Source organism: Manis javanica, chromosome 4, assembly GCF_040802235.1.
Source record: "Manis javanica isolate MJ-LG chromosome 4, MJ_LKY, whole genome shotgun sequence".
NCBI classification, from domain to species: domain Eukaryota; kingdom Metazoa; phylum Chordata; class Mammalia; order Pholidota; family Manidae; genus Manis; species Manis javanica.
In genome coordinates, this window is record NC_133159.1 from 465,130 (window position 1) to 490,329 (window position 25,200).

Here is a 25,200-nt window from a genome sequence, read left to right on the forward strand (position 1 = left end):
CCATCCTTCCTTGCTCAGGCAGAGGTGGTCACCTCCTGGGACAGCAGTGGCCAGTTCTCACCTCAGCTTCCTCGTGTGTCCAGCTGGCATGCCAGCTCCCAATGCCTAGGCCCTGAGGGGGGCCAATGCATGACCTTTGTGTCCTGCCCAGTTGAAACCCTCGGTGTGGCCTGCACCCAGTACAGGGTCAGGAAAGGGACCAAGAGACTCCCACCAAGCTGCGAGGCCCCTTCTCACAGGCGGGGCGCCTGTTTCTCTGTCAACTGTATCCTGACGGCCTAATGCTTCAGGGCCTGAAGGCGTGCCAGCAGAGAGCCGCTGGCAGCACGCCATCTGACTGGCTGTGCTGCGAGGACACGGCCAGCTGGGCTGGCCTCCAGCAGTCCCACAAGCTAACGGACGCAGAGGTGGGGACTCAGGCAGGTCCAACCTCACCCGACAGCAGCGTCTGCTCCCCGTCGCCTTCAGAGCCAGCAGGAAGCAGGAGCCGCCTCACTGGCCCACAGGTGCCAGCCCACAGATCTCTGCCCAGCTGTGCTTTGCAGCAGGAACCTGCCCCCTGAGCTGGGCCCTGGGGGTAGGCCCCTCAGGGTCACATCCACTGGGCACTGGCTCTTCTTCCCAGTGCACCCCAACCACCATGGATCCTTCCATTGGGAAAAGGACCAAAGGGAGCCTGCTGGAGTCGACCGGGCCTTCCTGCCACAACCACCAACTGCCCCCTCGGAGGCGTGACTCAGCCCACTCTCCCCACCCACAAAGCACATGTCGGGACACAAGTCATCACGACTCCCTAGGAAGGGCTCGGGGTGAAGCCGTGACACAGGGAGAGCTACTCCAGCCTGAGTGAGACCTCCAGGCTGGTCTGCTGGTCCTGAAGCCTCAAACTCAGGTCTGGGGGAACCTTCTTGGGGGTAAACACAGGAAATACTTTTCTCTAATCGCTGTCCACACCAGCAACACGTTGCTGTCCACGCATCCATAGAAAACAGATCTCGTCAGGGGCTTTTCCGTCCCTTGCTTAAGACAGACTTCACAACTCGGCCTGCACTACAAAGGGTTCAGCCATGCCTGCCAGGGATGCCACGTTCAAGAATGCGCTAAGGACACCCAGCTGCCCTTCCCCCAGGGACCCCAAACAAGGGGGGCCTGTGATCCCAAGAGCAACAAGAACATGGGGTTGATGCAGGGCCCAACAGATCACCTTTATTTTGGGTCACTTCCAATAGTTCCCACCTTGGACTCAGTACAGCACAAACCCACATCCGCTGATGCAGGTTTCACATACAGGGAAGGAATACGGACGTTAAGTGAACCATCTGCTAAGCGTCCTGCCTCCCGGGAGCCTCAGGGGACATTGAGGGTTTGGGAAGGACGTCGACCCCGAGACGCCCTCCTGTGGACCAAGGGCTAGGCCTGCCCAGCAGCAGGCATCACCACCAGAGCCACTGCCACAGGTGCGTGGCCACCTCCGTGCAGACCCCCAGCCGGGCCCGCTGGCAGCCATTCACAGACTTGCATTTCCGCCCACCGAGACCCAAAACAGCACAGAATTCAGGCACAAACATAATGACTTTTTTTAACACACAGAGTGAATTAAGCACATACAAGTGGCACCTTACAGAGCAACCGTGAATAAACTGATGAAAAAAAGTCGGAGGTCACAGGCACAGAGCTGCAACCCCATCGGCTCTGGAGGGGGGTCCGGCCTCAGCTGGCAGCTGACGCAGCCCCTCCCAAGCCCTGTGCGGGAGCACCCACGACACAGAGCAGCAGACGTGGGCAACCCAGGGCCCCGGCCGCAAGGCCGAGACGCTGCCAGCTGTGGCTCCCACCTTGGGCACATCCTCCTTGGGCAGACTTTTCCTTTCCTTCTGTGATGCTCCACCCATATGATCGTCCAGGAAGGGCAACACCTGATGCGGATCAGCTGGACAAGGGCATGTGGACCTATTGGTAAGGTCCACGGAACCAGGCATGAGGGAAGCCGCCAAGCACGGAGCGCCGTCTGCACCTGTGCAGAAAGGGCTTCCGGGCCACCCCACACGCAGCCTTCAGAGCCACGCTCCTGCAGGTCCAGGGGGCCGCCCCACAGCACGGGAGCCTGGCCCACGGTGGGGACAGGGCTTCTGGAGGTAAAGGGCGACCCCTTGTGGTCAGAGTGAGCACATGCTTAACTTCAGCTTCCGCCAAAGACCGCGCCTGTCCAAAACTCCCCTTCCGTCCAGGTGAACATGAACGCCTGCTGAAGTGCAGAAGCCAAACCCTACGTCTCCTGTATCCCCATCCGTGGCTGCCCCGGACAGCTGGCCCCTGCCCTCAAGGGCTGGATGCTGCCACAGGCCTGGCTCTTGCCTGGTCAGCAGGGCCTTGCCAGATGAAGAATGCACGCGGAGCACTGGATAGGCATCGAGTTTTATATTTTTAAGTGAACAAATCTAATAAAATGAAAAACAGGTTTACTAAAACAAGTCCAAGAGACAATACAGAAGATAAGCTATAAAACCAAAGCGCGAGGGCCCCTCAGGGATGCCTGGGCTCCACGGCCCCCAACAGACCCAGAGCGACAGCAGGAGGCTGGCACTCCTTGTCTCCTCCAAATCCAAACTACACGCTTTGGTTTTGTTTTCCTCTTAAAAGGTTTTTAAAAGGTTAACACCAGGAGTTAGGCAGGCCTACCCCATACTCGGCGGGCCGTATAGCCAGCCCACGTCGAGCTGGGCCCAGCGTCCCTCACTTCCGACTGCCTCTGACAGTTGTGGCGCGTGGCTCACTCCTGAGCTATGCTCCTCAGCACATACTTGACCGTGTAGGCAAAGGCTGCAAACCCAACAATAACAAACAAGTTCGCCAGGGCACCGCCCAGGAGTCCATGGTGCCGGTTGGCCTGCTGGAGCCCTGCAAGGTGCGGCCCGGCCCCCGGCGCGTGCCCGTTGAGGAGCGGGAGCCCGTTCTGGCCGTGGTGTGTCTCCCCATCTGGAATCACATCTGGTAAGGGGAGAGCCTGGGGTCTGCTACTGAGTTCATCTTGTGCTTTCTGCTTCTGTTTAATTTCCTAAAAGAAAACAGGTTGGTCTAAACAAATCGCTTCCTCTAGGACTAAGGAGGGTCCTGCAATCCATCAAGAAGACCCTGTGAGGCTGCGTGTTCAAATCCCGCTCCCGCCCCTGAGGGTGGGTGCTGCTACGAACCGTTTTACAGACAACGGCCAGGTGACGGGGTCACACAGCCCTGACCTCGTGAGGTGTGCTCTCTGCTCCAGTCCCATGACCAGGGAGTATCCCAGGCCCTGAGCGGGGCCCCCCAAGAGCCTGAGCAGCCAACCTGGGGAGGTCAGCTCGACGGGAGCTCAGCCAAGCTGCCCCAGCCCATCCCTGGTGCCCAGGTATCAGGGCTACTGCACCTGCCAGGCTCTACAACCCAAAAGCGTGTGTGGGAACAGGCGCCTTCAGTGCCCGCCTAAGGGGCACAGCACAGGGACACAAGGGGAACACACTTTCACTTCACAAACGGTTGAATCTGAAAGTGTTTCTGATGTGGGGAAAAAATCCGATATGACCAACTCTCACTTTCTTACCTCCACAACTTCAGGAAATAGTTCACAGAAAACTTTGTCTTTTAAATTAAATGCTAAACTTTGTGCAGCCAGTTGTCTTTTCTAGGAAGAAAGAGAAGGGAACATCAGCCTGAAGGCCCGTGTCAACTCCTTCCAGCCCTAGCAGACGACCTTACAGCCGGGCTGGCCCCCGTCCCGTGGGAGCACTCACTCCGGGAGGCTTGCTCTTCCCAGCGAACTGAGACTCATGAAGGGCTACGCATCTTTCCAACAATTAGTAACATCACACTCAATTCCTACTTGAGCAACAGAAAGATGAAAGCCCCTTAACAAGGAGCGTGTGCAGCTGTCTGTGGAGGGGCCGTGTACTGCCGTCCCTCCCCAGGCCCCGAGGACGCCTGCGCCTGCTCTCCCGCTGCTGAGGAGGGCAAGGAGCCCTGGAGCAGGGTCTCTACAGTGGTGCCGGGGAGCGGGCGTGTATGCGGGCCTCACCGTGAAGTCCGACGTCTCCACACTACCCAGTGTGGGGCCCTTCTCCACCATGAAGCTTAGGAGCCCCGTCAGGATGGTGGACACAGACCAGGCTGGGTTCCATGTGTCTGGGTGGAAATCCGTGATGGAAAGACACAACCTGCCAAAACAAGACCCACTTGACAGCGCACACACACTGCGGCCACGATCGCACTCCACATCAGGGCAGATGGACCTTACCTCGTGTTACACTTGAACCTTCCATTGGGTGTTATCATATAAATGCTGGGAGGCTTAAAGGGAAATTCTCTGGGAAAAGTGAGTTTTCCGTGATAATAGCCACCTACAGCAGAGAAAGAGCCTTGTCATGCCCGAAGAGCCACGCCCGTGGTCTGGACCCCAGCACCCATCGCCACTGTCCTCCTCCCGCCAACTCTCCCCACCTCCACGCCTACCCACTGACCATCCCTGCATCACTCACGTCTTGCTGGTGACCTCACTGGCGGCGGGCTCAAGACCACCAGCCTGGAGCAGGCCCCCCAAGGCTACTGCAGGCCCCTCTGCAGCCCTGAGCCCACCCGACTGAGCAGAGAATCAGAAGAGAAACTGCCCAGTCTCCTGGGTCCCCACAGACCCCCATCACAGCAGGTCACCCCTAATCCAGGTCCCCTCTCTTCACCAAACCACACCTGACAGCAAGCAAACCTACCATCGTTTCTCCCACCTTAAACATAAACTTTGACCCCACTGCCCTCCAACCCCAGCAACTGCTCCTCTCCTGCAGGTAAAAGCTCTGGACAGTCCATCCACCCTGCCACACTGAGCCAACCCCTGACAAGGTTTGAAGACACCAGTCTCCCAAACTTGACCTCAAGGTCATCAGACAACCCACTGGTGAGTCCTACTGCACCCCAGGCCTCACCACCACTCCTGCCCCTGCCCCTGAAAGCCCACCCTGGTTTGGCCCCCTCCCCCTCCTCACCCTGTGCAGGCCACCGGCTCCCACCTAGGGCCCCACCACAACACTCCTGGGGTCTCACAATCTCTCCCAACACAGGGAGACCATGATGCCTCTCCAGCCAGCACCTGCCCAACAGGTCCAAGACGGAATTCCCACTATCTCCCCAAAACAGCAACTCCATCTTCTTAGTTGCTCAGACTAAAATCTTGGAGGCCTCCTACCCCCACAGCACATTTACTCCCATGAGCCCACCTTCCATTGATCAAGAGCCCTTTCTGGGCTGCCTCCACCCCTGCCCGCCCTGCTCCTGTCTCACACCAGGGAGGCACCTGGGCGCCTGTTGGGAATGCAGAGCTTTGAGCCCTCCCAGACCAGCTGAGTGGAACGTGCACTTGACAGGATTCCCAGAGGTGCAGGCACAGGAGGCCTGAGGACCTCTGCCCTGTCCCCCCACTGGGGCTCCCTGCTGGCCCCCAGCACCTGGGTGCCTCGAGGGTCGGGACATGCCAGTCCCAAAGCACTGCAGGTCTCTGCTCATGTGCCACTCCTGGGCGAGGCCCCACCACCTCACAGGGCTGCAGTGGCCCACGCTGCCACACATGACTGCTGTCCACAGGGACAACGATGTGAGCAAGCGCCACCTTTACGGCCGGCAGGGCAGGCAGACAAGCCCGACAAGAGACTAAGGTAGAGCTGACATTCCCAAAGAAAATCATTAAGAAAAGCCAAACTGGAAAATAAGCAAGAGGAATAAGCAGGCATTTTCCCCAAAAGGAAGCAAGAGCAGCTGACACACTGCTGACAACTCTTTCGGCTCCGTACTGATCAGGAGGGGCTTGAACGCCCAGAAGCCCACCCCTCGTGGCCTCGTGGAGGGTGGTGGAAGGCGGGCCCACCACTCAGGACTCCCAAGGGGGAGCCGGCCAGGAGGGCACCTCCACACACACACACACACACACACACGCGCACACACACACACACACACTCTCTGGCAGTCCCACCTCGTTACCCACTCAGAAACGCCCAGGAGGGCACCTCCACACACACACACACACACACACACACACACACACACACACACACACACACACACACACACTCTCTGGCAGTCCCACCTCGTTACCCACTCAGAAACGCCCAGGAGGGCACCTCCACACACACACACACACACACACACACACACACACACACACACACACACACACACACACACACTCTCTGGCAGTCCCACCTCGTTACCCACTCAGAAACGCCCAGGAGGGCACCTCCACACACACACACACACACACACACACACACACACACACACACACACACACACACACACACACACACACACACACACACACACACACACTCTCTGGCAGTCCCACCTCGTTACCCACTCAGAAACGCCCAGGAGGGCACCTCCACACACACACACACACACACACACACACACACACACACACACACACACACACACACACACACACACACACACTCTCTGGCAGTCCCACCTCGTTACCCACTCAGAAACGCCCAGGAGGGCACCTCCACACACACACACACACACACACACACACACACACACACACACACACACACACACACACACACACACACACACACACACACACACACACACACACACACACACACAGTCTGGCAGTCCCACCTCGTTACCCACTCAGAAACGCCCACTGGTGCCCGAGAGCACCACTGGGGGGGCTCCTACATGGAGCGCATGACCAATGGTGCACACAGAGAAACAGCAACTTGCAGGGCACACCCGAACACAGGGGGACGCAACTCTCCACGCTCAAAGCTGTGCACTTCAAACTGCAGAGAACAAGCCTGGAGACACGTCCCCAGGGAAGCCCCAGCCAGGCAGGGGCTGTGGAAGGCGGAGCCTCGCCCGGAGGGTAAAGCCTCCTACCCGCTCCTGAGCCACCCCAGCAGGGCAGAAGAGTCAGGGGAGTGACCTCCCGAGCGGCTCCCACCTGTGTCCTGCCCGGTGTCCATAGCGGACAGGCAGGCACAGGGCAACAGCCAAACCCTGGGGGAAGAAACCGTAGCCAGTGCAAGGCCGCAAGGGAGGAGCTGTCCTGGGCTCCCCCTGGCACCCTCCACCCCTGCCTGGAGCTACACGGCAGATCCCAAAATCGGGCAGAGTGACTCCTCCAACTTTACTCCTTTTAAAACCCATTTTGGCTGTTCTAGGTTCTTTGCCTTTCCACAAAAATATTAGAGCAAGAGTTTTGGAGTAAGTCTGAGTCTGCCCACACTGTCAGCTTCTGACGGGACTGCGTACAGTCTCAGCACCACCACAGGGAGGGCCCTTCAGCACTGTGTCCTGTGAGGCTGACTCTGAGCAGCGGGGCCGGCGTGCCCACAGAGCAAGGGGCAAGAACAGGGTTGGTTCTCAGCCAGACGACGTGACCATGGGAGAAGAGTGGTGAGTGACTGGAAGGGTCAGAACACCCAGAAGCCAGAGGAGGAACAAGCGACAAGGATGCACAAATGCACACCAGCCAGGTCTATGCTGGCCCAGACACAGAGGCCTGAGAGCCACCCCTGGACGTGGCAATTCAGAGTGGTCCCTGGGAGACCGTGATGAGACCCGTCAGCCACAGGTGCGGAGGGGAAAAGGGGTAGGGGAGGAGAGGGGCCGGTTAGTGGGGAGGGGCAGCAGTGAAAGCCCGTTCCTGAGGGGCCTCTGAGGGTCCTTGGAAGGACAGCACAGCACACCAGGAGCATGAGCAACAGGAGCAGCAGAGCAAAGCACAGGAGATGGGGACAGGCCCGACGGAGGAGTGAGCGGCAGGCAAGCCGGGGTCTGGAAAGGGAGCTACCGTGGCCCAGGGTCCCCTGCAGTCCCGGCCCCTGGCAGCACCTGCTCCCTCCGCCTGCCACCTTACCACCCAGGTATCATGCTCTCCCTTCCACCAGCAACAGTCCTGGCAAGTCTTGCAGGCCGGGGTGGAGTGGGAGGGGGTGCAGTCACAAGATGAGTAAATGTTTGCTGTTCACTTGGGAAATATTAAAACTACAAAGAATCAAAAGCTAACACCCAGGCACAATCCCACTTGTGGGACAGAGCACACTGCTCGCTCTTGGCATCCGTTCTTCAAGTGTGTCAGCAACGCACATGTTTAACACGCATTTTAACAAGACCTTACAGGCGGTTCTGATGCCCACCTCACTGTATTTCTAGAACCGCCCCCCCAAGCCCCGACACTGTCCTGGGCATGCAGGCGGCCCCACCCCATACATGTGCTCCTCCACGCCTGTTTCCCTAGCACACATCCTCCCAGAACTGGGCCTCCCCGGCCCAACTGCCCGGAGCCCCACTGATGTCCAAAGCACAGGGGCTCTCGCCTCTTACTCTGGCAGCAGAGCCTTCCCAGTGGGGCCTGCTACCATCCCACCAGTGTGGGCCAACAGCCACGTAGCTCTGGCCCCAAGGGCAGGGCCTGTGGCCAGAGAGTGGAAGGCACTGCCCACCCACCTGCTGCCAGCCTTCCTGCCAGCCCCCAGAGCCTTGCTGACTGAGCGTTCCAAGTCCTACCCTGTAAATGACACCAGAGGACCTGGGTGGCATCACCGACCAGCCTGGGCAGCGGGCAGGAGAGCGGAGGGCCCATCCCAACCAGGGCAGGGCCCCATCTGCACAAGGGCCCCACCACCTGGCTCAGAGGACTTGGCACAGAGCAAACTCTCATACATACCCTTTCTTCTCCTTAGATCATAACAATCCTGGTGCTAAGATCAGGGAACAAGGCCTGTCTTCCCTGCTCTGACCTCACCAACGTAAGGCTGCGTAAACCTCTGATAGTGGCAGATGGTCCCTGGAGACTGAGACACAACAGCAAAACAAAACTCCGAGCAAACCCCTCTGACTTGCAGAGAACCCAGGTTAAGTTCCAAGCATGTCCAACCTAACTAATGCACGTCCAGATCAGAGCGGCATTTACACGTACAAGGTTCATTCAGCGAGGTTCATTCAGAATATGAAAACTGCCTCTTACCCTCCCAAGTCAGAGCAAAGACTTACCTTCATAAGGAGTCATCTCAGGGCCTCGGACCACGTAGTGCCTGAGGGAGAGAAGGAAATCAGCTGGCTTTGGGAATGGCAAACTCTCTAACCCGGAGCTGCTCCAAGGCCAGGGTTTTGTAGGATCAGCCAAAGCCAGATGCTCCCACACATTCAGCGAATGCACAGAAGCTACACTACCGGCCAGCGGCTTGTTCTCAGAGCCCTTCAGAATCTATGACGCACAGCCTTCGGTCACTTTGTAACAGGAGCTAAGAGGCCGTACCCTCTAAGTTTCCCAGAGTGCCCTACGTCCACCATATGTAAAAAGTCGATCTTCTCTAAGCATTAACGTCAACTGAAAATTTTTACAATTTTACTTATTTAAGTCAAAAAACTGATTTTCAATACACTCTTGATATGTACTTAAAAATCTGTATTTTTCAGTGTGCCCAAATATCATGCAGTAGGCTTAATAGCAAACAGTGACATGAAGCAGCTCTGTATCCCCTGCCCTGATGTCCTGGAGGAACCAGTAGCGACCTCAGCGCAGCTGTCCTTGAGCAGGAAGAACAGGGACAGCCCACGACTGTCACCAAAGCCCTGAGATGGAGCCCAAGCCCAGGGGCCCGTGTGCCTCACACCAGGAGCACTGCTGCCCACAGACCCACTTTCCACACAAATAAAGGAGGGTGACTCTACACCAAGAGGTTTTTGGCTTACAAATTTTCAAACAGATCAGAAAAGCACAAAGTGGCCCAGGAACAACCCTCAGAGCTAGCATATGATGCATCCGAAACATGGCCCTAATTCATCACTGCTCTCGATTCCAGTGCCCAGAGTGCGAACTGGGGAAGGGATGGGAGAGTGCGCCCTGCCGGCACCCAGGGCAGTGGAGTGAGGAGCAAGTGCCACGATGCTCGGGGGGCAGGACTTCTCTGGGCGGGGGGGTGGGGGGGTGCCCCAGCTGGGAAGAGCTCACAGAGCAACCAGGGAACTGCACCCTGGGGTATCTCACCCTCACCCAAAGGTGCCTAAACTGTGCAAAAAATACGGAAATCTGCTTTCCTGCAGGGTGTCTGCAATATTGGCTGGTGCCAGGTGGAGGTGCCTCTGTGACCTACCCCACACAGAAAACCTGGGCAAGGGTCTCTTAACGGGCTTCCCTGGCAGACAGCGTCTCACCCACTGCTGCCGCTCAGCGCGGGCCTGGAGTCCAGGGTGAGACAGTGAGCCTGTTCCCAGGCTCTGCCTCTGCCCCTTTCCCCGATTCTGATTTTGTTGTGTTTTTTCACTGTAATAAACCTTACCACTGGTCACTCTAGTCAATGATCAAACCTGGGGACCCCGACTTGCACATGAATGGCCCCCACACCATGAAGATGCCCCATGACTGCTGAGGAAGCAGCCCCTCCATCTGCCAGCCAGGTCCTGGGGCCGCCCTGGTTTTGTCGACGGGGGAGGGAGAGCTCCCTGGCTCACTGCCACCTCACTCCCAGGCCAAGGCTCACCTCACCCTGTAAGCCGAGAAAGGTGCACCCAGAATCCTCAAACACCTGTCCAATCTGGAAAATACTTCTTTTTAATTCAGTTAAATCTCTTCTCTCCAGATTAAAAAAAAAAAAAAGGTAAGTTGTTTTTAAGATCAAAATACAAAACACCCTTCAAACAAAGAGAAAATTATTTTCAGACCTCAGCCCTGCACCTCGTTTCTCAGCCACAAGGCAGCCTGCAGAGGCAGCCCTTCCGCAGGGCGTGCAGCATCCGCACAGTCTGAGGTACCCTGAAGGCGCTGCGCTCTCAGATCTTCACGCATGTGCCCCAGGGGTAGGGGAGCGCCTGTCCAGGCCAGTGCCAGGAGCTGCTTATCAGAACCCTGTCCCATCACTAACTCTCCAGGAGGACAGGCAACTTCACAGCACCAAGAAAAGAAGCAGAGAGTCTAGAAACACAGCCTCTCCTCCGACAGCCATCAGCCCCCCTGCCCTGAGGTGTCCCTATGGACCCCACAATGTCCTCAGCTGCAGCCCATTATGAAAACAACCAGGAAGTGTCTGCAGGCCTCAGCCGCTCTGCCTGAAAGGCATGGGCACACCTCTCCCAGCGCCTGACAGGAGCACCAAGCCTGGCCAGCCAGCACAGCCCAAGCGGCAGCTGGCGGGGACAGTGTACAGCCTTACCATTCTAGAATGTTGGAGGGGAGGGGCTCAGCACAGATGTAAGGCACTGGGTCCTTCTTGATCCGAAGGTAGTCCTGTTTCAGACGCTGGGTCGCTGTTGTTGGGGCTCTCTTATTGCTGCTGTTGCTCATCTATTTAAAAGACATTCATGTTTACAAAGAACGACAAGAGACGCACCACCACAGCAGCCCTCAACCACATTGTCATTTCCTCCTTGTCATTTCTGCAGCTCACCATTTGTGCACAGTCCATCCCAGCCACCCCAAATCAGGCCTGTAGGTCGTCCCGACTTGCCCACCCGCTCAGATGCCTGCAGACCTTGCAAACTGTCCTTCTCCATCCACCCTGCCACAACTTTCACTTATGCAATGTCAGATGAAAAAACCCCGAAGGCTTGCTCTTGTCCTCAAAAAACCTAAATGGGGAGAAAGACATTTAATTGCAAAGGGCCATGGGTAGAGGTATGCTGAAGCCAGCCCAGATCAGCTCCCGAGGGACCGTGACATCTCTCGCAACTCCGTGCTGGGAGATCCCACACCAGCGGAAGTCAGGATGCACTCCAAACCAGCCCCCACGAAAGCCCATTTACCTCTAGTCCAAAGTGAGGGGAAGGAACTGGGAAGCTAGTAAATAGTCCTTCCAAGAGACTCAGGGGCACATGCCAGGCAGAAGGGGGAGCAGCACCTTCCAGGCAGAAGGAGCTACAGGTGAGCAGCAGAGGCCTAAGCAAGCTCGGTATGTCCAGGAACAGCGCTGGGCCACGGTGTCAGGAGCCACAGTGCAGTGAATGGTGGCTCACAAGGCTGGCCAGGCATGCAAAGCCACCAAGCAGCGTCCCGTAAGGGTCCTGGGCCCAAGTCAAGGCAGATCAGATCTGTTAAAAAGGTCACTCGGGTGGCTCAGCAAAGGATGGAAGGGACAGCAGGGGACAGATGGGATGGTGTGGGGAGGGGCAGGACAGCAGTGAACTCTGGGGACCAGGGATGAGGCAGAAACCGTCAGTCAAGGGCAAAGACGAGGCCTGGCTCCAAGGACCCTGAGCCGCTCCACTATGCTCCAGAGGCCGCGGGGAGGGCTGGCGAGGATGGACAGAGCTCAGCTCTCACGGGCACCAGAACAGCTCCAAGCCCCGTTTCACACACTGAAGCTTACCCTAAGTAAGACGGAAAAGCCAAGTTGTGCTGCTAAAAATAAAGCATCAAAAAATAAATAAATAAAATAAAATAAAGCGTGGAAGCTACTGGTCTGAAATGCAGCAAAAGCAGAGGACACATACCACAGGCAGGCAGGTGTGGAGAGAAGAGGAAGGGCATGAAGCCAAGCAGTGGCAGACTGGACGGGCATGAGGGGGGAGCCATGCCCCCCTGCTCATCCTTTCACCTCTGACACCCAGTGACCCGAGCTCTCCCGACCACAACACTGGACATCTGCAGCCAGATCCCACCCTGACCCTCCGCAGTCACTCCACACGCAGGACCCGCCCCTCCTCACTGCTGCCTCAGGACTTTTGCGCTTGGCCCCACAGACACACTCCCTACCTCAGTATCAGGTCTGCAGACTCCTGGCCCCTTCACCTGGGTGGCTTCCCCTCAGAGCACAGCCCCGGCAGACAAATGCCCAGGGCTCGATGTGCTCACTCTGTTCCCCAGGGCCTGCAGGGCACCCATTCGGCTTCCTGCTCCGAGTGCCTAAAGTGCAGGCCCCTTCCCCTCCTCCTTCCCTTCCCATCCCCCCACACTCCCCAGAGGCAGGGTCTACCACTTCCCCGTCCACAACAGCCTCTTTGGTCTCCCCTTCCATCCATCCTGGACGCGTCAGTCAGACTAACTCAACACACAGTCCTGATCACAGCCTTCACGACTCCACCAGAGCCCCCAAAGAAACGTCAGCTCCTCCCCCTGCCTGCCAAGCTCGCTGCAAAGCAGCCCAGCCAACCCTCCTAGGTCCTGACACCCAAGCCCTCCTCATCCTAACCACAAGACAGGCGACTCACCCAGACTCTTCCCGGCCCGCCTCGGAGCCACGCTCTCAGACCCACCCTGGTCCCCAAATGAGGGCCTCCGAACTCCGCCCAGCCCACACCGTGCCAGCGCACCCACAGCAGGAGCAAGCTACAGACTGGCCAGGAAGGGAGTGCTTCCCACAGACGGTCTCCAAGCTCCAAGCCGAGAGGCCGAACGCACAAGGTGGCTCACCTTGCGGGGACACCTAGTGACAAGCGCAGCAACAGTCCAAACGCAGAACCACCACAGGACTCGGTTTCTTTTAAAAGTTCAGCCAAACATTTCACTTTGCCACGTACTAAACAATTCACAGGACATTTCAAATACGACTGTGTCTGGACTCAGGTAAGTGGGTAGGTTGGACAGCCACTCAAATAAAACAGACCCCGCCTGGCCGGCCACAAACTCTCTTATTCTTGCTCTCAAAGGCCTCACCTTCAGAGCCGTGTTTATGACTCATCTACCCGGTTCAGGAAAGGAAAGGGCCCTTGAGGACTTAGAACTGTGCCCTCACAGCCCCTCCTGGTGGTCTCACCTACACAGATCATGAAGCATGTCCCAGGTTCCCCTCGAACCAAGTCCACAAAAGCAGCACACACACAGTGTATTACATGAAGAAACTGGCTGCAGACACAGGAAGGCCCAGGCATGTTCACACACGGAAACTGAAGGGGCGCCCACACCACGGGCTCGGCCCTCAGCCCCATGTTGATTCCAACTTGTCATACGCCCACCATCTGCTCACCCTATTGTTCTCTCTGCAAACGCGTAACTCTGGTGACCGTGTGGCATGAGACCCTGGCCTGACTGACCAGATGGGCACGGGACACAGCCATGCCCCGGACTTTCGCGGAAGGCTCTCCCTTCTCCTCCGTGACTGCTTCACAGGCTGGACAGAAGCCCAGGCCCATGGAGGCAGCCCCACCACCACCCACGCCTCCACCTAAGAACCGACCTGCCAGAGATCAGCTCTGCCAAGATGTGCAGACCACTCACTTCAATTCCAGGCACCAAGATCCAACCATACCTGAAGCCTACGCTCTGAACTTTCCTACTCAGACTCTGTAGCTTCTTGCTGTTAAGCTGGATTACGCCAAATTTCACTCACCTGGAACAGAACAACTGTTCTGCCGTGGTTTATTCTTATTCACTACTAGCTCTATTCCCACTGGGCTGTGGCCTCACCTCTCTGTAGCCGTTTCAAGCCTGGACCAGGCAAGGGACTGGGAACTGGATTTGAATTAAATACAGACAGCTAAGTGGTATCAGCTGAAAAAAAATATAGAAGTGTACACCTGGCCAGAGAGTAGGACGACACAGGTCATTAGCAGCGGCAGAGTGAGGCCAGCACAGGGCAGGAACTAGCCCCGGGCCCAAGTCCCGCTCGAGCAGGCCAGCAATGGAGCGAACCACTCCGCCTTCCCGCTCTCACAGCCTGAAATCTCTGTTATCCCGGGCGGCATCATCTTGGACACACTCTTTCCTGGCTGCATGAAGCAATTTGGGGCTCCAACTGTTCAGGGGTGAAGCGGCGGCGGGTCAACGGCAGCCACCCCCACCCCACACGGTTTCCCAAGACGCATTTACACACCGAGATCTACGCCGGCTGGTCCTGGGGGTGCCCGCAAGCGTGCCACTAACTGCGGGCCTCTCCTTAGGACAGCCAAGTCCTCAAGCTAGCCGACGACCACTCCGGCCCGGAGCCCCGGGCGCCCGGCCGTAACCGACCTCGGGTTCCGCGCACAGAAGCTCCGGGCCTGGGCCCCGCTAGAGGGGGTTCGGGCGGAGAGGGGCCATGCGGGGGCCCCGCGCCCCCGGCGCAGGCCCGCGGGCGCGCTCACCTCTCCCCGTCGCCGCGCGTGGGCCGCCGCCGCGCTCAGGCTCGCCGAGGTCGAGGCCGGAGCAGAGAGCGGAGAGAGGGGCCCACGCCGGAGAACTGCACAGCGCCGGGACAGAGCCCACCGCACGGCCGTAGCCCCGCCACCGCCTCAGTTTCCAAGATGGCCGCTCGCGGGGGCCGGGGGGCAATCCTCACTTCCGATTCCGGTGCGCAGTTCGCCGGGTCCGCCGCTCTAGACACCCGGGCTGACGTCGCCTGCGTCTCGCTGCTGTCCACCGCCCCGCGAGGTGGGAAGGCCGGCGCGTGCGCAGTGGAGAACAGCTCCGCCCGGCGGGGAAGCGAGTGGGGAGGTCGGTGCGTGCGCAGTGGAGCGCAGCTCCGAGGGGCGGGGACCCGAGTGGGGAGGTCGGCGCCTGCGCAGTGGACGGCGGCTCTGCGGGGCGGGGACACGAGTGGGCTGTCGGCGTAGTGGCGAGTAGCTCCACGAAGTTGGATCCCTAGGTTCCCGGCCTGTGTGGTCGGGCGCTACCCCTCTCGCGGGCAACCTCGTCCTTGGCCCTCTCCGGCAGGAGACCCTAGGGGCAGTCAGTGGCCACAAGGGTCCTGGACCCCGCAGCCCGCACACTCCCCTCCCCGCGACCGGGGGCCGAGTGGAGTCCCGCCGAGAGCGGGACGCGCCATCCCAGGAATATAGGCCCAGTTAAAAGGTTAAAGGGTGACTCCAGCACAGGGCAGCCTGACTCTAACACCGGCCGCCCTCCGAGGGCTCTGCCCAGACCGGCCTGGGGGTCCAGCTCTTGCGCCCCCTGAACCGGAGGGCGCAGGAGTACGAGAGACCCCAGCCCTCGAGTGACTGAACCCCTGAGCGTCACGTCCTGGGCGTGGGGCCGGGGAGCGTCCTCAGAGCCCGAGCCAGGTGGGGTCCGTCTTGGACAAGCCTACCCAGCCCCTGCCCACGAGGAGAGCTTTCCTCACAAAAATAGCTCCACTGTTTCCCAACCGAATATTCCACCCAGCCCATGAATAGGGTTATTATGCACCGGCGGACGCGCTGAGGATCCTTTCGGCTCGCGTGGTCGCCTCCCTGGCCCTGAGGGAGGTGGAGCAGGGCTTGGCCACCAGCCTTGGGGGTGGGGTGGAAGCAGGCAGGTGGGGCTGCTGGGGGAGGCCCCCCAGCAGAGGGCTGCTCCCAAGGGCTGCTGCATCGACAGCCCTCACTGCAGGGCCCTGGCGCTGGTCCTGTCCACCTCACGTCTGCTTTGGAGGATCGTTGGAGGGGATGTGAGGGCGGCAGGTGGGCACCTGGCAGGCCAGCATGTTGCCCACCACCCTCCTTCAAGGAGCAGCTCAGATCAGGGCTGAATTGGGGACTGGGTGTTCCTCCCCACAGGTTGTGCCAGGAAAATGCTGCAGGGTAGGTGTGAGGCAGACAGTGGTCATCAAGTTGGACAGATCTGGAGGGCCATCACTGGGTAGGACTGTGTGACTGTGTGGAAGAACTGGGATTCAGGCCCTGAGTCCTCGCCCTTCACCACAACCCCAACTACCTTCTGGGGTAGACCACTGGTCAATGAGGTGACTAACCGCATGGCAATTGACAGTGGACATCAAGCCCCGACAGGTCCAGCTGGGACCCTGGCAGCTGGCCACACTCACCCCTGAGTCCAGTCCACCCAAGGCTCCTTAGGCAGGAGGAGCGGCCACTGCAGGGCTGGCCCTGCACCCTGGGCAAAACTCAAAAGAGTGCCCATCGTCCAACAGTTTGCCAACATGCAAGTCAGCCTGTGGGAGCCCAGGTCTGCCTGCCCCGGGGCTCTGCCCCCTGCTGTACACTCAGAGGCCTTCTCAGGATGGTGCCTTCATTCCTCCACCTCCCCTGAGGGCTGTGCTGTCCCCACAGAGTGCAGGCCTGGCTGATCTTAGCATGTGGCAAGTCACAAAAGGGAGGCCACCCTGGGGCTCCTGGGAGTTTGAGCCACAGGTGTGTCCAGCTCACACACACCTGCAGAGCATGGGCAGTGACACTGTGGGGCTGGGGTCTCTGGCAGATAGAGGCCCTCTCCTGAGTCAATGTGTCCCGTTTGAGATGGGGGTATCCACTTACATGGGAGCAGCATCTGAATGGGAAGGCTCAGCTCAGCACTCCCCAGCATCAATCCCCAGCCCCATGCTCACCAAGCACCCCTGAGTCACACCCAAGGAATAAGGTACCTAAGACAGGTGCGGTCAGCAGGTCTTACTAGGACCCTCACCCCACCAACCCCACATATGCTGCCTTCCTGTCAGCAAGACCCAGGCTGCCCAGGCCTCTGACAGGAGAGCTGGTGGCCTCAGCAGTTGGGAAGGGAGTAGGCTGCTGGGCTGGCAGCTGGTCGCAACTGGGACCTTCTTAAGCCCCAGACCCACCCTGCTGGAGCAGGAGAGGCTGGAGCCAACTTCAGGAGGGATTTCCTGACGGTGAGCTCTGCGGATGGCCAAGCTGCAGGAAGCCGTCAGCGTGTCCACTTCTGAGCATCTCAGGGGGGCCACCCTCTGTGTTGCAAGAGTGCCAGGAAGCTGAGGTCAGGACCAAGAAGACACCCCCGCCCCAGCTGATTGCCCCTGCCCCTCCCCAAGGCAGGACCTGAAAGGTCACATCTGACCAGTAAGGACTGTCTGGCTGGGGCTCAAGGGAGGGCACCAAAGGAGTGGAAAGGGGCTCCTTGGGGAGGGCTGCCACTCAAAGGCCTGGTGGGGGCTGTGCCAGCAGGTCAGGGTCAGCCACCCTCCTTGCTGGGGAGAGGGCAGAGAGTGCGACGCTGTCCACCTGTGCCTTCTCTCAGGCATTCTCACATCCTTTCAACATATAGCCACTGAGTGACCACATGGCTCACATCGCGCCAGGAGCCTGGGACATCCCGACCTGACTCAGCCTGCTGACCCTTGGCCCTGGTGCCTTCTGCTGGCCCCTTGGCAGTCACCCTGGCTTTCCCCAGGAGGAGGGGAGAAGGGTTTGTGCCTTCCACCTAGATGAGCTCTGACTCAAGTCCTATAGGACGTGGGTCACAGCAGGCATTCCGTTGCCCCTGGCCAGGGCTTCCTCTCCCATAGGAAGGCGGGGGCTCCTGCTCCCTGCTAGCTGTCCTTGGCTGTCTGGGACCCACTAACCAGACCTGGGCTCCCCGAGGCAGGGTCTCCAGGCCCCGTTCCAGGCTGGCCACTTTTGCAAACTCCTGAGTTGGGAGACACAGGTCACTCCAGTTCTAATTACTAAGAACACCTGGGGCCCTATTCTTCTGCTGAAAGGCCTCCCCCAGGGCAGTGTGCCACCCACCCCTCCAAAGGGAAAATGCTCAGGGGAGAGGACCAGAGACCCCCACACCAGTGCTGAGTCTGGGGTCTCTGGCCCAGGGAGGGGGGTCTCCACACCAGTAACATCAGCTGATCCCATCTCTACCCTGAGCATAAAGAGGAAACTCAGCTACATTTTCTGCCTGGGGAAACAGGCTCAGAGAGGTTGAGTAATTTGGGCAAGATGACACAGCCTAAGGTGAGTGACAGAGCCGTGATTTGCACCCACACCCAGGTGAGTCCAGGGCCAGCTCTTCCCCAGGGATGACAGCATGACAGCATGACTTCCCTCTCCCGGACGTCACAGTGGCTTTCTGCCTCCTTCCAAAGCCACGAGGCTGGTGACCTCACCCCTCCTCAGAGCCAAAGCCCCATCAGCAGGGCCTGGCCGGGGCAGGGGCGGAGCTGCCTCCCTCGGTGCAGCCCAGGTCCTCAGCACTCATTTGGGTGGGGTGTCAGGACCCCAGAGCCTGCCTTGGGAGGGGGCTGTAGGGCCCAAGCCAACCCCTAAAGCCTGGGACCAGGCTGAGAGTCTGGCCCCTTGGGATGGTGATCCCGGGTCATCCTGGGGGCATGTTAGGCCAGAGATGGTGGGTCATCCTGGGGACGGGGTCCTGGGCTACCAGCCTTCAGCACTTGTGATCTGGGCCCTGAGTGTGGTCTGCATCCTTAGCGTGTGTGTGGCATGTCAGAGGTGCCTTTGTGTCTGGCAAGGAGACTGAGCCATGTGCCACAGAGCACCAGGTGCCGTCTCCACACCCAGGCCCCAGGTTGTTCCCACAATTAGCCCATCCCAGTGGCTGGGCGGCTGGCCCTGGGGAACACTTGAGTTCTGGGAGCAGAGGCCCCTGCTCAGCGTCCTTTGGCCACAAACATCTATGGCAGAGCCGGCCGCACAAGCCAAGCAGCCAGTGGTAAGCCGGCATCCCTCCCAAGCCTGGCAGGAGAGAGTGGGCAGGTAGGTGGGGGCCCAGGGCACATGGGGGTCTGCAGGGAGCAAGAAGGGCAGGCATCTAACCCAAGGGAGGCCGGAGCTTTGGGGCCCAGAGGGGACACTCAGGGAGGGGCAGATCTGCATCCACGGGGGTCTCAGACCGACACAGGACTCCCATCTCCCTCCAGAAACTGCAAACCCCTCACCCCGAGCCAGGCACAGGGTCCCACGCCTTACTTCCAGGGGCTCCAGACAAGAAAGGCTTGCTTAGGCGGGGGACCCCATCCCTGCCCCCCAAGGGTTTACCTTCCAGGTCCAGAGCAGGTGTGGCTGCCCCCAGCAGGCCCAGCCCCTCCCCGCCACTATGCCCCACACCCAGTCTGCCTGTTATAAATAGGACGCTGCCTGGCTAATGCTGAGCCACGTCCCACTCTGTCCTGTCACCTGCTGGAGCCACCACCACAGGAGAATGGCGGCCCCTGCACAGGGAAGATCCAGCCTCAAGGTAACATGAGGCCCCTGGCTGGGGGCTCCCCTTACCAGGCGTGGACAGTGGGGCCAGGCATCTCGCAGTGTTTCCCTAGCCTGAAGCGGAGGGGCCTCTGCCCCATACGTCACCTGGAGCACACACAGGGCGAGGGCAGGAGGGTCACACAGACCCACTGACAGTGGGCTCAGTGTATATAAGAGTGTGTGTGTGCATGTGTGTCCACATAGGAAGGGGCCGTGTGCCCCACCTGTGTTGTGGCTGAGACCTCCCAGAACTCAAGTGCCCAGACTCACCCCGATGCATCTCAGGCCCTCTGTCTCAGGTGTCTGGATTCTGCCCCTTCTTGGGAAGCCCTGGAGGCTCTGAGTGGTCCCTGAGATGAGCTCCCCTCTCCAGAGCTCCCCCTTCTCCTGCCCTGGTGGCCACAGCTAAGGTGGGAAGGGGCTGGTGTGGGCTATGCGTCTAGGCGGAGGGGAAACATGGTTAACAGAGTCGCAAAGAACCATCCACAGTTCCTCTGCCTCACCTGAGACACACAGCCGAGGCCCCGCCTTACCTGTGAGGGCTCCGCGTGGTCATGGGGACGTACAAGGGCGGCTCTGCGCCATATGAGACCCGCCATCAGCACATCTTGCTGGCACATGCCCCTGGCCAGGATGCCAAGAGGCATATGGGGGGCCCACAAACATGGAGACCCCCAGGGGGAGGCCAAACCACCCCCATCTCGAACCTGGGGCCCAGGAAGCTGGCCGGCTTGCTCCGACGTGTGTTCCCAGAGCTCATGAGAGCGGCCTGCTCAGGCCCAGAAGAGGGCCAGCGTGTGCTCCCGGCTCAGCCCCCTCCCCAGGGGCCAGCCCAGACCCAGCCCACAGGAGGGGGCTGAGCCCAGGACGCTGTTACTCCAGTGCAAAAGGGCCTAATGATTCAGAGCAAGGTGGGGACAGCGTGGAAAGTCCCTGGGAAGCTCGTACAGTGACTCAGTGTGCATCTGGGGCCCGCAGGCCTGGCTTGGTCAGGGTCCCACATCTCTGGAGCTGGAAGACTGGGAGCCCAGAGGCAAATCTTCCAAGAGCTTCTGTCCCCCAACATTGGGCTCTGGACCCACAGACACAACACAGCCGCTACCCTGAGCAGGTCGCCTGGCCTGCTCCTCCCTAGAGGTCCCTGTCCCGCTCTGGGGACAGCAGCAGAGACCCTCCCCGCTTCAAGCCCACCTGCAAACAGGGCCAGGCAGGGCCTGTATGCCATGCCCTCTGCTGTCCCTGCCCCCATCACCCAGGCCTGTCTCCAGCCCTGATAAGACACCCAGACACCCAGGCCTCGTGGGATGGCTGCCGGGTCTGTCCCAAGCATTGACAAGCCTCTGTTGGAGCCTCTTTGGAGTGTGAAGAGACTGGGCGGTGCCTCTGGTGGCCAAGGGACACAACTCTCCAGGGAATTCCCAGGGACAGAGAATGGAAGTGGGACTGGCCTGGGCTAGGGAGACCTGGCTAGGGGTCAGGCCAGCAGCAGGCAGGGCCCTACTGAAGCTCACTTCTTGGACACAGGCTGGAGCTGGGGGCCCCAGGACCTGGAAGTGCCCCCCGGCCCTGCCATCACGGCCGCCACCACCAGAGGAGAGGCATGGGGAGAGGCTGGTGGAGCTGCACACCTCCTTCAGAGAGCTGTTCGCCTTCTTCTGTGCCAACGCCACCATCCACGGTGCCATCCGGCTTGTCTGCTCCAGCCAGAACCGCCTCAAGACGGCATCCTGGGGGCTGCTCTTCCTGGGCACCCTGGGCATGCTCTACTGGCAGTTCGGGCTCCTCTTTGAGCAGTACTGGCGGCGCCCTGTCATCATGACAGTGTCTGTGCATTCGGAGCCAAAGCTCTTCCCGGCGGTCACTCTGTGTGACATGAACCCGCACCGGTGAGGGGTGGGGGCTAAGATGAAGGGTGGGGTGGCCTGAGGGTTCCCAGCGCCTCTGCTCCATAGCCTGTGGGCACCTCACCAGGTGTGGTCGCAGTGGAAGCGCCAGGGGTTCACAAAGCCCTGGTCACTGTGATCCACCTCACCCCACCCCTCGCCCAGCCAGGCCCTCTGCTCTGTTGGGGTGGGGCTAAGGGACAAGGCAGAGCCATATGGCAGGCCAGAGCTGACTCCCGGCTCAGGACCGCCTTCTAAGCATCCCAAGGAAGGGGGAGGCTGCTGTCCACTGACCTCTGGTGTCAGCACCGTGTGGGCCAGCATGGTTCTCCCTGTCACCATCCCATCCCTGATGTGGGAGACCTTGGGGGTGGGGCCCTGACTCCCCTCCCCTCCCTCACCCTGCCCTCTCAGGCCCAGCTGGGCCCACCGCCACCTACAGGCACTTGATGAGTTTGCCCATGAGAATATCTACTCCCTCTACAAGTTCAACTTCAGCAGAAGCAGGGACACCCCCATCGTCAAGGACCCCGGCCCCGAGCCGGCCTTCCAGCTGGACCGCGGAATCCGCCTGCAGAGGCTGAGCAGCTCGGATGGCCAGGACAGAGTGGGTTTCAGGCTGGTGAGTGTCCGGATCCCTGCAGGGTCTCCACATGCTGTCACCTGCAGGGTGCTGAGTCAAGCGTGGGCAGGCGAGGGGGCTGTGCTGACCTGACACCCCCCCACCTAGTGCAACAGCTCGGGCGGTGACTGCTTCTACCGGGCCTACTCGTCGGGTGTGACAGCTGTCCGGGAATGGTACCACTTCCACTACGTGAACATCCTGGCCTTGCAGCCCGTGGCCTCTGAGGACAGCCACAGAGGCCACGGGGGCCATTTTGTCTTCTCCTGCAGATACGACGGCCAGGACTGCGAGGCCGGGTGAGGGCCGCTCCCCTCTGCTCCACCTAGCAGGCGTGGGGGCCACCCCCAGAGGCCTGCTGGCTACAAACAGGTCCCCCCAGAGATAAGGCCAGCCAAGGTCCCTTGGGCCACGCTCAAAGGGGTGATACACCAAAGGTGTGTGCTGGTCTGAGCGTGGCCCCTGCTTCCAGGCACTTCCAGACATCCCACCACCCCACCTATGGCAGCTGCTACACCTTCAATAATGAGTGGAGGGCGCAGCGCCCAGGTGTCACCCATGGTGAGTGCCATCCCTGGGCTGGGTGTGAACAGGGGGCGTCCAGGCCAGCCCGGCCTCATTCCTGGCCTTCCCCTAGGGATCAGCCTGGTCCTCAGGGCTGAGCAGCAGGACCACCTCCCTCTGCTGTCCACGGAGGCTGGCATCAAGGTCATGATTCACAGGCGCAACCACACGCCTTTCCTGGAGCATCGAGGTTTCAGCATCCGGCCGGGGACTGAGACCACCATTGGCGTCCGAGAGGTGGGGCCGGCCTCTGGGGGTGGGGCGCAGCCCTGGGGCCTCGAGGGCACGGTGGCGGGAACTGAAGCCGCCCCCTCCCCCCAGGATGAGGTGCACAGGCTTGGGAGCCCCTATGGCCCCTGCACCCGCGGCGGGCAGAGTGGGGCTGTGCAGCTGCTGTACAACGCCTCTTACACCATGCAGGTGAGCCGGCGTGGGCGAGGGGCAGGGAGGCTGGGGGAGTGAGGTGAAGCGGGCAGCAGGGAGGCCCGGGGGAGGGGTGGCCACCCCTGGGAACCCCAGCTCCAGTCCCTTGCTGTTCCCCTAGGCCTGCCTGGTCTCCTGCTTCCAGCAGCTGTTGGTAGAGACCTGCTCCTGTGGCTACTACTTGTACCCCCTGCCGGCCAGGGCTGAGTACTGCAGCTATGCCAGGCACCCAGCCTGGGGTGAGCCCTGTCCTGCCCCCACCCACCTCGTGGCCCTTGGTGGCAGAGTCACCCGCAGGCTCTGTTAGGAAACCTCCCCACCACTAGTGTCACTCCTAACAGGTTCCCTGTGACCCCTCCCCAGGTCACTGCTTCTACCGCCTCTATAGGGACCTGGAGGCCCACAGGCTTCCCTGTGCGTCACGCTGCCCCAGGCCCTGCAGGTGAGCAGGCCATGTTGTGGTGGGGTCAGGGGCACTGCCCTCGGCGCCGGCATGGTGTGATGTAGTCTGTCTCTCCTAGGGAGTCTTCCTACAAGCTCTCTGCCGGGACCTCCCGATGGCCTTCTTCCGAGTCAGTGGTGAGTGCTCTGAAGAGGTGGGGTGAGGGGCACCCCAGAGCCCACCCTAGGCCAGCCTCTGCCCTCCCCAGCCCTGCAGCGCCCCGCGGGCTGGGAGGAGTGGTGACCACAGCGGTCCTACTGTGTGCAGGACTGGATCCTGGCTGTGCTGGGCAAGAACAGCAACCGGAGACCCAGGGGGAGCCCAGGCCCCAGGTGGGTGCGCCCCTCCTGCTCTGGACTCATGTCCTGGCCTCTCCCCTGCGATCCTCACCCTTCCATGCCCCCAGGGAGGGCTGGTCCAGGGCCCGGCCCCTCATGCCTCTGCCCCGTCCCAGGAGCAACGTTGCCAAGGTGAACATCTTCTACCAGGAGCTCAACTACCGCACAATGGACGAGACTCCCATGTACTCGGTGAGCCAGCCAGGACCAAGGGCCAGGGGCGCACGGGGCACACAGGTGGGCGGGCCCCTTCTGCGCTCATGGCCCGCTGACGCCTGCAGGTGCCTCAGCTGCTCTCGGCCATGGGCAGCCTCTGGAGCCTGTGGTTCGGCTCGTCCGTCCTCTCTGTCCTGGAGCTGCTGGAACTGCTGCTCGATGCCCTGGCCCTTGCCCTGCTGCTGGGCTACCGCCGGCTCCACAGGCCTCGGGGGTCCCAGCGGGGGCCGGTCAGCTGACTAGTGGTTGCAGGCATGACATCCACCACCCGGGCGGCCCACCTGGTCTCACCTCCCACAGTGCTTCCGGGAATTCCGGCAGGTGTCTCGGCTGAAGAGTTAGGCCAGTGTGGCCCCTAGACTCCCAACCCCTGAACCAGCCTGAACTCGGTCTGACCCTGGGGGCTGTGGCAGCAGAGGCCAATCCTGGTTGCCCAGGATTGGCCAGGCGAGCCCCACGGGGCCTCCTCAGGCCAAGCCAGGCCCAGGACCCTTAGCTCCAGAGCTCACAGGTGGGCAGGCGCCCAGCCACCCTGCCCAGTGGTGGCCTCGCAGGTCTCAGGGAGGCCCCGGCAGGGAGGAGGGTAGTGTCCCCACCACTCTGTGTTCCAAGAGTGACTCTGTGAACATGTGTGAGCATGTACATGCGTGGGGTGTGCCTCCACGTGGGGGAGTGCTTGGAGTGTCATGTGTCTGTGTGTCTCTGTCCACACCTATGTGCATGTGTGTGCAGACATCAGGCAGGGCCTTAGCTGAGGGAAGATGGGAGAAAAGGCAGGACCAGGCTGGGCACTGGGTGGTCTTGGGCTACTTTGTAATAAAATCAATTATTCTGCCTGGTGGCTGGAGCCTGTCTGTCCACCCAGTCACTCTTCCCTCAAAGCTGAGTACTTGAGGCCGCACCTCCACC

At 60.1% G+C, this 25,200-nt stretch overlaps 2 protein-coding genes across 7 annotated transcripts; one reads left to right on the top strand and one right to left on the bottom strand.

Annotated features, from left to right (window-relative positions):
- Nucleotides 1-1,565: 1,565 nt before the first annotated feature.
- On the bottom strand, nucleotides 1,566-20,573 carry UBE2J2 (ubiquitin conjugating enzyme E2 J2). Of its 4 annotated transcripts, none has more exons than XM_073232998.1 (7): nucleotides 20,337-20,573; nucleotides 11,184-11,314; nucleotides 9,025-9,065; nucleotides 4,268-4,370; nucleotides 4,049-4,187; nucleotides 3,578-3,658; nucleotides 1,566-3,055 (listed from the first exon to the last, which is right to left on the bottom strand). In XM_073232998.1, exons 1-7 carry the CDS (start codon nucleotides 20,448-20,450, stop codon nucleotides 2,771-2,773), a joined length of 894 nt encoding a protein of 297 aa, XP_073089099.1. In that variant the 5' UTR covers nucleotides 20,451-20,573; the 3' UTR covers nucleotides 1,566-2,770. The 4 variants fall into 4 exon arrangements, with proteins under 4 accessions (XP_073089099.1, XP_017534908.1, XP_017534925.1 ...); XM_017679419.3 differs by lacking the exon at nucleotides 20,337-20,573 and adding an exon at nucleotides 15,028-15,229; XM_017679436.3 differs by lacking the exon at nucleotides 20,337-20,573 and adding an exon at nucleotides 14,778-14,979.
- SCNN1D (sodium channel epithelial 1 subunit delta) lies at nucleotides 18,697-25,132 on the top strand. 3 transcript variants are annotated; one of them, XM_073232993.1, is made up of 14 exons: nucleotides 18,697-19,270; nucleotides 19,688-19,795; nucleotides 21,328-21,689; nucleotides 22,101-22,308; nucleotides 22,417-22,607; nucleotides 22,781-22,869; nucleotides 22,946-23,109; nucleotides 23,194-23,292; nucleotides 23,417-23,534; nucleotides 23,659-23,737; nucleotides 23,817-23,874; nucleotides 24,005-24,069; nucleotides 24,226-24,267; nucleotides 24,357-25,132. In XM_073232993.1, the coding sequence occupies exons 1-14, from the start codon at nucleotides 19,082-19,084 to the stop codon at nucleotides 24,532-24,534; spliced, it is 1,950 nt and encodes a 649-aa protein (XP_073089094.1). In that variant the 5' UTR covers nucleotides 18,697-19,081; the 3' UTR covers nucleotides 24,535-25,132. The 3 variants fall into 3 exon arrangements, with proteins under 3 accessions (XP_073089094.1, XP_017534879.3, XP_017534892.3); XM_017679390.3 differs by having other exon boundaries at nucleotides 18,706-19,270; nucleotides 24,192-24,267; XM_017679403.3 differs by having other exon boundaries at nucleotides 18,711-19,314; nucleotides 24,192-24,267.
- Nucleotides 25,133-25,200: the final 68 nt, after the last annotated feature.